This window comes from Salvia hispanica, chromosome 4 (genome assembly GCF_023119035.1).
Source record: "Salvia hispanica cultivar TCC Black 2014 chromosome 4, UniMelb_Shisp_WGS_1.0, whole genome shotgun sequence".
Lineage (NCBI taxonomy): Eukaryota > Viridiplantae > Streptophyta > Magnoliopsida > Lamiales > Lamiaceae > Salvia > Salvia hispanica.
In genome coordinates, this window is record NC_062968.1 from 53,137,467 (window position 1) to 53,149,900 (window position 12,434).

A 12,434-nucleotide genomic window follows, 5' to 3' on the forward strand; every position below is an offset into this window, starting at 1 on the left:
CTGGGTAGGTCACATCGGGCTCCAAGATTTCTTTATTGTATATTGTAAACATTTATAATGAAAATTGAATTAGTTATATAGGTCAGACAGACTAAAATTATAACAATGTAATGTAAATACGCTTAATAAGAATATTTGAATCAAATTATTCATCGAAGTTCACTCATTTCATTGTTTTGCCTTTCATGTTCCTCACTTTATCAAAATCATCCTTAAATACGATAGAAGAGCTCCTCCGTATACCATGTCGAAAGTTTCGGTATACCGAATTACGATATATCGAACTTTCGGTATGGGTAACTGTATCAAAATTTCGGTATATCGTACCAAACTTTGGTATACTTTACCGGGACAGTATACCTAACTTCGGTACACTATACCGTTATACCATACTGTTTCGTGTAACTTTATATACCGAAAAATATATAAATGATTTATAAATTATTAATCGATATATTTATCATTTTAATTCAAAATATTACATTACATTATTATTTAATCGGTATATGTGATATGTATCTTTGATTCGATATGTATTGATTTCGATACATATTTTAAACTATCGGTACACCGGTAATCTCAATATATACTGGTAATATTCATTATATTTGGTAATATATACCGATAAATACGTTATATTTAATCATTTATGTATTTTCCTATCTAGAGCTTTGGATCGAGCACGTGTGTTCCACGAACAGAAAATGGGAAACATAATAAAAGATGCATCTCCCTTGGACACGCATCCTTGTAATATTGGTCCAAACATACACTGCCGAATTTATCAATATTCAGACGGCGAATTCATCCCAACAAAGCTCTGAAACAATTTCGACTTCGGTTGATCAGTTGCGTCATTGATAGTCTGCATTATTTAAAAGGATCATTATACTGGTAATATTTTGCGTGACTCAATCTACTATTGTGTCAATTAATGGGTTGACAATTTTTATGCATTCATATGTCAAATTTTTGTAACGAAATAGTATACTCGTTTTCTTTATAGTTTATTGACTTATAGTATTTAGTATTTATGCATTCAAATGCAAAGTCAATCATCTCAATTTCTTTCATATTCCACTACATTCGTATGCCATTCATTCATTATTATTACTCAATTGTCTAACACAATCTCTCGACATTGGACTTTGTTATACAATTACAATCATAAAAAACATCGCATACTAGGTGCTCAATTAGTTGTCAAAGAATTTGATAAGGTTTTATGATATGGATATCTCTGTATCTTCGACTAACGCCAAAGAGGCTGAACCGGTGGCAGGTCGGATAGCAGAAGAACAACATGAAGAGGACGCTCCGTTGGTATTTGAGACGGCACCGGTCGTAGAGGTGCCTAACTCTCAGTCGCGATGTCAAACCAAGTGACCGAAGAAGTATGGCGATTATGTATCGCGCTGAGTAGTTAGTTGTTTTAGACTTTCTTGTAAATAGTTTGTAACATTAATAATGTAACAACTCGCATACACTAATCACTTTTTGTAGACTTTCTTGGAAATATGATACACATTTTGTTATGTCTTAAATCATCATACCAAGTACACTGATTCATATACGAATATACCCATCAATGGGGTTTTATATAAAAATAGTATTCTTGCTTATTTGGAATTCTAATCAAACGTTTAATTGGCTTTTAGTTATACATTTTTAATTTAATATAATTAATCTTGTAAATTTCTTCAAATTTAAATGACACAGTAAAACCTCTCACTCACTCCACTTATTCACACGTTTTTAGCTTTATACATTTTTAATTTAATATAATTTTTTAAATTAAATGGCTATCCTGCAATCCTGTAATTTATAAATTTCTCCAAAACTTCTCTTGTACATAGTGTATAAATGGGCTAAAAAGGGCAATGACAAGTAATAAAAGCGATTAAAACATTTAAAATATTAGTGAAAACAAATATACCTCATATTACATAAATATTACTCCCTTTGTCCGCCATTAGGAATTTCGGTCACTTTTGCGTACTCGTTTTGTAAAAATGATAATAAATAGTTAAAGTGGATAAATGATAAAGTAAGAGAGGGAGAATAATGTTGAGAAGACTCTTCTTAACATTATTCCTCCTCTTACCATTTCTCAACTTTAACTATTTCTCAACTTTAACTATTTATTATAATTTTTATTAAACGAGTGTGTAAAAGTGACCGGGACTCCTAATGGCAGACAGAGGGAGTAGTGTTTATTTAAAATATATTACTGTAGTACTATAAGTAATGAAATTTGTAGTGTGTTTGGTTCATGAAATTCAACACCCACAACTCAATCTTGGATGGATAATCCTGGAATAATTAGTCATAGCTAACCTCTATGACTAAAATAATCTCACAGCTCAATCTCGTATCTTGGTATTATTTTATGTTGAAAACCGAACACCACCTAAGTAATGAAAAAGAAATAAATTATTTTGACTTACGAAAATAATACTCCTACTAGTAATAAAGGGCCGCCGATCCTATTTTCACGGGCTATATTATGATAGGCCCGACCCGAGTGATGCTTGATCTCTAGAATCAGATAAACGCGACTGGAATTTGATTTCGTGGATCCTGAGCTTCTGCTAAAAGTTGGTAACTAACGTAAGTTGATCTCATCTTCAAATACTTTCATGGACAACTTTTGCGATAGAATGAAGCAAATTATCCTTCTATTCTTATTCCATGCGTAGAATTGCATGTGTGTTTTGCTAAGTTGCAAGCATGAAACGAATCGATGTTTAAACTTTAAACCCTAACATTTTGGGATAATCTGAAAAATATTGGAGTGTGTTATATGTCGTTTTTTACAGGGGATGTGTGTTTGGGGGTAATGCCGTTTGCTAATTTGTGCATACAACAACGGAAGCTGCATACATTATTATTTTTGTTGCTATTGCAGTTCAAATCACTGCACTCATTTCATTTAAGCTGTCTGAGGGAGTCCAGTATGCTGCTGGGAAAGAGAATATGTGTTGGATGGAATCAGTTGCTTTTACTTCTTTCGGTGGTCATTTTAATCACCCGCTTGCTCTCAGGTAGATCATTTCAATGTTCCTTTATGATTTCATTTTGTTTTTATGCGTATGAAATGGAAATAAGGATGCTCTTCTTTCAGTCAAGGAGCTCCATCAACAAATGGATTTTCAGGATGTGCCTAAGGAGAAGCCAAAGCCTGTTCCTCTTATCAAGGGACCTGCTGCTGGGGAGGGACTTTCCGACCGTTTGCAATGCCATGGTTGGATAAATTCCGTCTTCTCTGTGGAAAAGTTTTAGCTTCTATCTTCATGAGATTTGAATTCCTTCATTTAGTCTAATCCATGTTTTAATGATAAGGTGCTTCTATTTTCGCTGTATCTGGAACTGCACATTATCTTAATCACTATATAAATATGTTGTCAGCCAATAACTAAGTATTCTGTCAACTTCCTTATTGATTTTTCAGAGGATTTGCTATATTAGGCATTTATCACATTGATTATTCCATCTCAAATTTATCTATACACAGAGTTTTTGTGTTGTTTGCTATATGTCATCTCAAATGCATGACTATGTTAAACTTATCATTCGTTACCTTAGTGCTCAACCTACAACATTTTCAGGAACAAGGGCTCTTAACACAACACAATTTGGGAGCTTCCCTAGTAAGAACTGTCTCCCAATTGTAACTTTAGTCACCGTATTCACTATCTACAACTCAACTGCTGACAGTAGAACAACTGAGCTGGTTACTGTTGGGAACATGTCCTATAACAAGGTGGAGAGGTCGATGGCCATTTTGAATGTTTTCTTAGAGTTTGTTCAGGTATTTGTTATTATGATTTTCAAAACTACCATTATTGAAATGATTTTGATTTTGTGTGTAGTTATGACCCAATCCTATGCAGCATTATTACTGTGTATAGGATATCCACAGTTTTTTTTAATTTTATTTTCCCAACTAGAATTCAAATTCGTGTTAGGATATCCACAGTTCTACCGTCTGAGTTTTTGAATTATCAGTAGTTGAATTATTTGGATTTTATTCACCGGCATGGTAATTTGTCATCTAAGAAAGATGTAATCGGAAGTGCGCACTCTTGTGTCCTCCTCCCTCTCTTCCGGCATTTTCACATAACTTAAGAGATGTTTAGATATCATATCACTGAATATCTGTGTTCTGTGTTATAAATTTTTTCTTTCTTCATGCTTCTATAAGTTGAAGCTGAACTTCTTATTATAGCTTAAGCGACATGTTGGCATTTTGGTTTGTTAAATAGATTTGACTTGCTTTGCAGAAACTGTCTATTTTTCATTTAATGTAGACTGTAATATAAGCTTCAATTATCTAATTTTCAAAAATGATGAGTATCATCGATGAGTATGATTAGAAAAAATATCTTGGAAAGCATTTCTGGAGTCAGTGGGTCGGATATCCATAGTCAATAGCTGTCTTGGTGCTTTAATCATTACACCTTTCATCTATCCCAAGGGTTAGTCCTAAGCCATGGGGTTGTGATTCTTCTAGTGCTCTATGTAAACCACTGGTAATCAATTAGTCATTTTCTGTTTGTTTGCTATAAGTTTCCTGGAACAACAATTTTAATAGGAGTACCATAAGTTCCTGGAACAATCAATTGATCATTTGCTGTTTCTTTGTTTACTATCCATCCATAATGATACATCAGTAATGGGGACGTGAATTGATGACACCATCTTATTACCACTTCCCAACTGGGTCAAATTAATCACACTATCTGTGCCAATGTCATTTAATTTGTCTCAGTTGAGCCTACTAATTTGATGCTCCATAAATGATTATAGGAAGCTATGTATGGATGCCATGTTGTCATTCTTACTGATCCCACCTCTGATCTTCCTCTGCCTAGAGATCGTGTCACCATTCAACCAATAAAAGGTGAATATACGAGACACAAGTTGATTCTTCAAAGAATCAAGTCGTACATTGTAAGAGCACAAAGCACTGTTCGGAAATAGGACATTCCTTTTCTTATCATTCTCTGCTTAACTAAGTTTGGTGGTATGTATTAGATACTTTATATAAAGAATATAGACATGGTAGTCAACTAGTATGTGTCAGAACAGCTGATTCAAATGCAAGCCTTTTGAGTCGTCTTCCTTGGTGAACCTTTAAATCTTCTTGTTTGCCCAAGGAACAAGATAGTGGATTGTTATATCTATGCTCTGTTAATTTCCTTTGTTTGCGTATTTTACCTCACTTATATTTAAGTCGAAGCTAATGTTTTATCATATGTAAGAACCATCTCCCGAACATTTTGGTGGATTTTCTTTAAAAAGTTGATTTATAGTTTAGTAGCTCTATGTTCCCACATCGATTGTTTCTAAGAAATGTGTGTACTTCTCATTTGCAACATCTGTTGCTTGTGCAGATATTTCTACAAACAAGACTTGAGAAGCTGAAACAGGACCGGGAACCAGAAACTCATTTCATTTTCACGGATTCTGATATTGCAGTAATAGGAGACCTTGATGATATATTTTCTGACTATCATGATTTTGATCTGGCTCTTACCTTCCGCAACAACAAAGATCAAACTCTAAATTCAGGATTCATTGCCGTAAGGGGCACTGCTGATGGAATTCAAAAGTACATTGTGATTTCTCCTTGGCATACAGAGCTGAAAATTGTTCTGTGGCAGTTTCGGAGTATATTCTTCTAGTTCTATCTTATGAAAGGGCTTGATATGAATGAATAATACACTCTTTGTCCACAGGGGCGTGGCTTTTTTACAAGAAGTACTAGAAGTTTACAGTTCAAAATTTATGCGAGCTTCTCGAATGCTTGGAGACCAATTAGCTCTTGCATGGGTTGTTAAATCTGAACCCAACTTTAACATGAAAAGGTTCTCTAGAAGAGAGGCTTTCCAAGACATGATTGGTGGTGCTTCGGTGCTTTTCCTACCGTGCTCGCTTTATAATTGGACGCCACCAGAGGGTGCAGGCATGGAATGCCTTTGGGTGTGAAGGTAAAAAACATGCTTATGGACTACAAAATCTGATTTTTCTTATTCATTTATTGGCTAAGGTTTTTAAACAACACTTTTTCTCTCAAAATCTAATTCATTTCGGGACATAGGTAGTCCATTTTAAAGGATCAAGAAAACGACTGATGCTCGAGGCCTGGAACTACTACCTTTCGTCTCGCCATAACCTCCCTGATATGCTATGCCTCATCTTGAGAAGTGGAAGAGCAAAATATGACTTCTGAACTCTGTATGGGCTTCTTTTTCCATAGCAACCATCATTATCATTATCAAGTTGCATGATTTGATCCCTTCAATTTGAAGGTGTTTCGATGAACTGATGCTTCATCAAGTCCTTCACTCACTGTCCCATGAAACCATGTTCCTACAGAGCTCCTTAACCGGTGGTGGTTGGTTTCAAGAAGTTAGTATCTGCTACTGCCCAACACAAGATTGTCTGGGGACAAGAAGAAATCCGCGTCCGCCAACACATCTCACTTCTCCAGCACTAACCTACCTGTCTTTCCTTTCTCAGCTTCAAAGGCGTGTCCATTGGAGTTTTGTTTAGAAAATAGATCGATTGAGTAGCAACAGATTACCTATAAACTCAAGTTTTCACTTTTCAGTATGGATCTCAATGTGACTATGAATTCGTTATTGATTTTTTTTTCTTGAAGAGGAAAAGAAAGTGGTCCAGTTACTATTGTGTCGAGTTCAGTATTTGAAGTATTGTCAAATGATGAAAAAAAGAAAGAAGAACGTTTGCCTTTTTAGGCAATCAATTGCTACATGTCACTTCCTTTAAACGGCAATTCAACCAAATTGCAACGCTCTTCACTTCCAAGTCAAGACTTATCAATTTAAAAATCGAAAATATGAAGAAGAACTGCGAAGTATGATTAATCCCCACTTTCTTTCTTTATTTAACTGAAAAGCAAAAGCAAATTTCTTCATTTGTAGTATTCCCCTAATTTCTTGGCATCTGTATCAGTATTTCCATCCTAGGTCAGAAACCTAAGTTTTCCAAAGAAAAATCAATAGGGCTTTTTTTTGTGTTGCTTCAAACAGTAACCACTTTCAATGCTACAATCCCTCAATACCACCTCCAATCAATATATAACTATGTTTTGTTTCTTACACTAACTGTGCAGGTAAATTCCCACTTGATCTAGGAATCTAAACTGAATTTGGTTAAAGAAGTTAAATGGGATCACATTAAATCAAGATCCACTTAATGCCAGACAAGAAAACAAAAACCCCTAACAACTTACAAGGTTCTAGAAGATCCCACAAAGACATTGCCAAAATCAGTACCAAGTCAGTAAAACATCTTATATCAAAGCAAAAACAGTTAAGCTCGTCGTAAGCATGTCCAAAGCAGCAAGAAAAGGAAGAAAATTGGGCATGAGCAGTAACACCTTCAACAGAAATACTGTCATTTTTCATCTTAATGAGTTCAAAATGTGCAGAAACATGAAACAAAGTTCATTTATTGATACACAACAGCAAAGCAAGTGCTATATTTGAATCGGATTTGGATCAACACATGTCCATCAAAATCAGCAAGTTGTTCCACCAGTTTATGAATTCTACAAGTAAACTACAACAAATACAATCAATCCCATGAATGACAATATCTTGTGTGGCCTTTGATGCAGATCACAAACACCAGGTGAAATCAATCAATGCCCACAGGCCACAAGAACTTCAATCGTGGGATCAGGAATCTCATCTTTATACGATGAAATCATGATACTCGAAAGCAAGAACAATTGTGCCAACAAAACACAGATATAGATTAAGAAACAATTATAAGAATAGGAATGGAAAAGAATAGAATGGGTTCTACCGCACAAATCCAAAACTTTTTGTATCCACTATCATTGCGCGCTCTTCTTGCCACTCCCATAGTAACTGAGGTACCACCGCGCAAACTTCTTCAGCCCTGTCTGCAGATCTGTCGTGGGCTTATACCCGAGCTCCCTCTGCGCCAAACTTATATTGGCATGTGTAAACTGCACATCCCCATTCCTAGGCAGCTTCATAACCAACCTCTTTGCCTTCACCTTGAGCAATCTCTCCAAGATGCTCACAAGATCCGATACAGGCACAGGCGAAGTGTTCCCCAGATTGTACACCCGCAGCTGAGCCGGCCCCTTCTTCTTCCCACCACTGCCAGTGCTCTTCTCAGCAGTATCCAATGCAGCCAAACACCCCTTCACTATATCATCAATGTAGGTGAAATCCCTAGCCACAGTCCCGTGATTAGCACCCTCAAAGATGGGAATCGACTTCCCTTTCAACATATCCCTAGTGAAGAAGAAATACGCCATATCAGGCCTCCCCCACGGCCCATAAACCGTGAAGAACCTCAATCCGGTGAGGGAAAGCCCGTAGATGTGATTGTAAGTATGTGCAATCTCCTCACCAGCCTTCTTAGTTGCAGCATACAAACTCGCAGGCTGATCAGTCCTATCCCTCTCCGAAAACGGCACCTTGGTGTTCAATCCATACACAGAGCTACTCGAAGCCCACACAATCGAAGGCTGAGGGTTTGCTTCCTTGCAAACCTCAAGCAAGCTGACTAATCCAGCAATGTTGCTATGAACATAAGAGCTCGGATTCTCCATAGCATAACGAACTCCGGCCTGCGCTGCCAGATGCATAACATGAGTAAAAGGCACGATTTCAAAAAGCTTCTTCAACAGAGAAGCATCATTGATATCTCCCTCAACAATATACACCCCTGTGCGCTCCAACAGAGCCTGCCTCGCCTTCTTGAGCGAGGGATCATAGTAATGATTGAAATTATCAAGGCCGACGACGCCATCGCCCCGCCGCTTGAGGGCGGCGGAGACGTGTGTGCCGACAAAACCGGCGGCGCCGGTTACTAAAACAGAAATCCCATTTCTGGACCTAATCTTAGCTGAGGCCCTGACTCTTTTCTCAAAGTTAGCATCTCGATAGAAACTGGACCTAAGCGACCTTCTAGAAGGATCTGAGGTAGTGTGGGGTGATGAAGATGGTGATCTGTAAAAGAAGAGATAGATCAATCCGAGAAACACAAGCGACCAGAAAGTGAGCTTAGCTAGATACGAATGCAGCCGCAGCCTATTGTAGGGTGATTTCTCGATCTTGAACTTTCCCGGGGTTGATGGGGCGCAGTCAATGTGCTTCATCTGTGGCGAAATCCACTGAATTTGTTGATAGATTTGCGAGCTGCCCCACTTGGAAATTCGATGCTGATTTTAGTTTGAAAATGCTAGGGTTATGGTTGGGGATTTTGCAATTGCTTCTTGGCTTTGCGAAATTGGCGGATGCGGTGTTCAAGATTGGAGAGAAGAAGCAAAAGGGTATCTCAAAATAGACTTCTTTTTCTCTTCTGGTTATTAATGGAGGTGGGGTTGGTGGTGGTGGCGATGCTGTATTTTTCTTTTTTTCTATTTTCTTTTTTTCTTTTTTGCTTTTGTGTTGGGTTGTCTTTTTTCACTTTTCTTCCATTGCTTCACTGGTGAAATAAAATGTGAAGAATTTGATGATTGATTAATGGAATGATTGGGAAGAGAGAGAGGATTGAAGCATTAGTTTTAAAAAAATTTAAATTTTTATTGGTAAGTAACAATAGAGTCAAACACAGACTGTCATTAATGGCAAAGATTAACGTCAATATCCATGAGATTTAGCGAGAGTTTAATTGTAATTAGTGCTTATTTAGGGTTTTTTCATTTGTGTATTTGGTTGATTATTTGGTCATATTATAGATATTTTTAGAATATGTAGTACATTTGTAAATGTATGAGTGTACAGAAAATTATATGGGTATAAATTGAAATGATGCACTATATAAATAGAATATGTCCTCATTATGATATTATGGTTGGGCCTTGTCTGGCTAAACAGATCCTCTATTTTGTTATGTTTATTTATTAAGTTCTTGTTTTGATTAATTGTTAAGATAAATAGAGAAAAAAGGTGCTGTGGTGGTTTGAGTATTGAGGGGTTTTTACTTTTTGATTTGTTGTAAAGTGGCTTGAAATTCATGGCTTGATTATCACATGGGTTTGTTACAAGACAAAAAATATTACTCGTATATGCCTACCTTGAAGGAATGTGAGTTTTAGATACTGAGTTTTTGACATTTGTGAATGATTAAGAAGTATAGTGTATTTGTTTGTGTTCATGAATATTTTAGTGAAATTTTATGTCTTTAGAATTTAGATGAACAAAGGGAGATTGGTTGATTGATTAATGATTCCATCCATGTGTAAATATAAGTGGAGTTCAGTTTCCTATATAAAATAATACTTCATAAATATATTATCTAGAATTGAGTTGTTAGATTATTTTAATCGAAAGAAGTTGATTATGACTAATTATCAAATGATTATTCATCTATAATTAAATTGTACGATTCGATCTTATGAATCAAACATAATACATATTTAATCATATATTATATACTTGCAAACTGAATAGCCCCCGAAATCGAAATTTGTAAATTTTACGAGGGATCATTATTCACACAATTTTTTATTTTAAGTTATGAAGACTCCTATTTGTTATTTTTTCTCAAGGAATTCCTTCAATTCAAATCAATGGAGCATAAATTTGTGCGAAGGCATATACTAATTAAAATATTAGTACTACTATATTATTATTCGATGAAACTAGTAGTAGTAGGTAAACTTTAGGCTTGACTTTCCCAATCCTTACTTCATTTGACGGTGGGTGAGATTTGTGGGGATATGGATTTTCTTGAAAATACAACATTCATATTTATTTTATTATTTCAAGATAGTTTGATAATCACTTAAGGAATAGTATTAGAATGCCTCAATCCTAATTCTCTAATTTTAAAATATTTTACAAGAGATAAGGATTATACATACATGTATGTTTCTTCAGTTGCTTTAAATTTCGCCGAAAGCAATTCGGATTTACTCATGTTACATTGATATTAAATTATGGAGCCAACGCAATTATTGCGTATTTATATTTAAAAAGAAACTTTTGCTTTTATTACGTTAAAAGCCATACATTTTAAATCAAGTTGCAAAGTCAATAAACGTTTGATTTAAGATTCACTGGCTACTGGATAAATTTAATATGGAGCAGGTGATTTTGAATACACATCTGATATTTTTTTTATACTTATATGATATTCAATAAAATATTGTAAATAAAATTCTCATGAGAGTATATTTTTACATACAATTCCACTACACTGCGCCTTCGCATTATTCCGATGTACACCGACATTAATTTGTACACTTTGGAAGCTCATATAACTTGCTTTGATTCATTTTTCCTTTTTCTTTTTCTTTTTTCAAATTTTATTTGTTAAACTTTATATTTTTTTCAATAATTGGGTTTATAATAATTTTGTGATTTAAATGAAAAGTGGAGTATAAAATACTCCTAGGTTCAAGAGTTAGTAGCAGTCAAATTTAAATGTGCAGTGATTTCGTGGTGTAGGCAAACCCCATTTTATTCAACAACTTTATGCCTCAATTTCATTGTTGTTATTTTTTATTTATTAGGTTATAATTATCTTATAGTACTATTATTGTTTATCGTCATCATCAAATCACTCTACCTAACTAGAAGTTGCTTCAACAGAAAGATTTTTGTGACTTTGCTATAACAAAAATTAGAAGTCAAATTGAAGAAACTGAGGAACGATGCCAACAAAATACCCCAAAAATCACAACAAATAATAAGCTCTTCTTCATTTTAACCAAAATGTCAAACTAATATTACGAAAAATGGGGAAAATACCATTAATCAATTAATAATACACAAATGAAATAAAAATATCCACCAAAACTTGATAGGAAGGAATGTGATCCTCTTTCCTTTTGCATCTAATTTTAGTGAATACATGTGCAACTTTATGGAGAAGATGAGATTGTTGTTCCCAACTAATATCCTCTCTATAAAGGCAAAATTTATAATAATGAAAATGACAAATCAAAGGTTGAATTGAGGTACTGTTATTAAATAAATGCCAAAATCAAGAATTAATCCGTGATTTGATGAGATGTGGAAATCAATAATTGAGGGAGAATAAGAAAACAAATGTAACGAGGAAATCAAGAATTAGGGGATAATAATAAAATAAATTACATATAACATAAATTAATTATTTACATCTTCTCCTCCATCACTGTCACACCTCAATCTCAACCATGTGATATGTTATAAGGTGACAGTCTCTCTCATGTTCCACTGCCTTTACAGTTATTACAGTCGGCGACATAATATATATGTATATATACACACACATACACACACAATGCGTGTGGTGTGTTCATGAATCATATGCTTCCATTTGTGTGACTATGAAAATTAAATGTAACTGTCAATAATTTGTTTGATTCAATAATTTTTCATTTGTGTGACTATGAAACGGTAAATTAAATGTAACTGTCAATACTTTGTTTG

At 34.9% G+C, this 12,434-nt stretch overlaps 1 protein-coding gene and 1 pseudogene across 1 annotated transcript; one reads left to right on the forward strand and one right to left on the reverse strand.

The window, feature by feature from the left end:
* Positions 1–3,144: 3,144 nt before the first annotated feature.
* On the forward strand, positions 3,145–6,566 carry LOC125221391 (annotated as a pseudogene).
* An 898-nt stretch (positions 6,567–7,464) lies between these two features.
* LOC125222469 (UDP-glucuronate 4-epimerase 3-like) lies at positions 7,465–9,465 on the reverse strand. The gene has a single exon (XM_048125107.1). The coding sequence runs from the start codon at positions 9,167–9,169 to the stop codon at positions 7,871–7,873; it is 1,299 nt and encodes a 432-aa protein (XP_047981064.1). The 5' UTR covers positions 9,170–9,465; the 3' UTR covers positions 7,465–7,870.
* Positions 9,466–12,434: the final 2,969 nt, after the last annotated feature.

Excerpts from the sequence above, each read along its gene's own strand:
- LOC125222469 (XM_048125107.1), bottom strand. The coding sequence starts at position 9,169 with ATGAAGCACATTGACTGCGCCCCATCAACCCCGGGAAAGTTCAAGATC.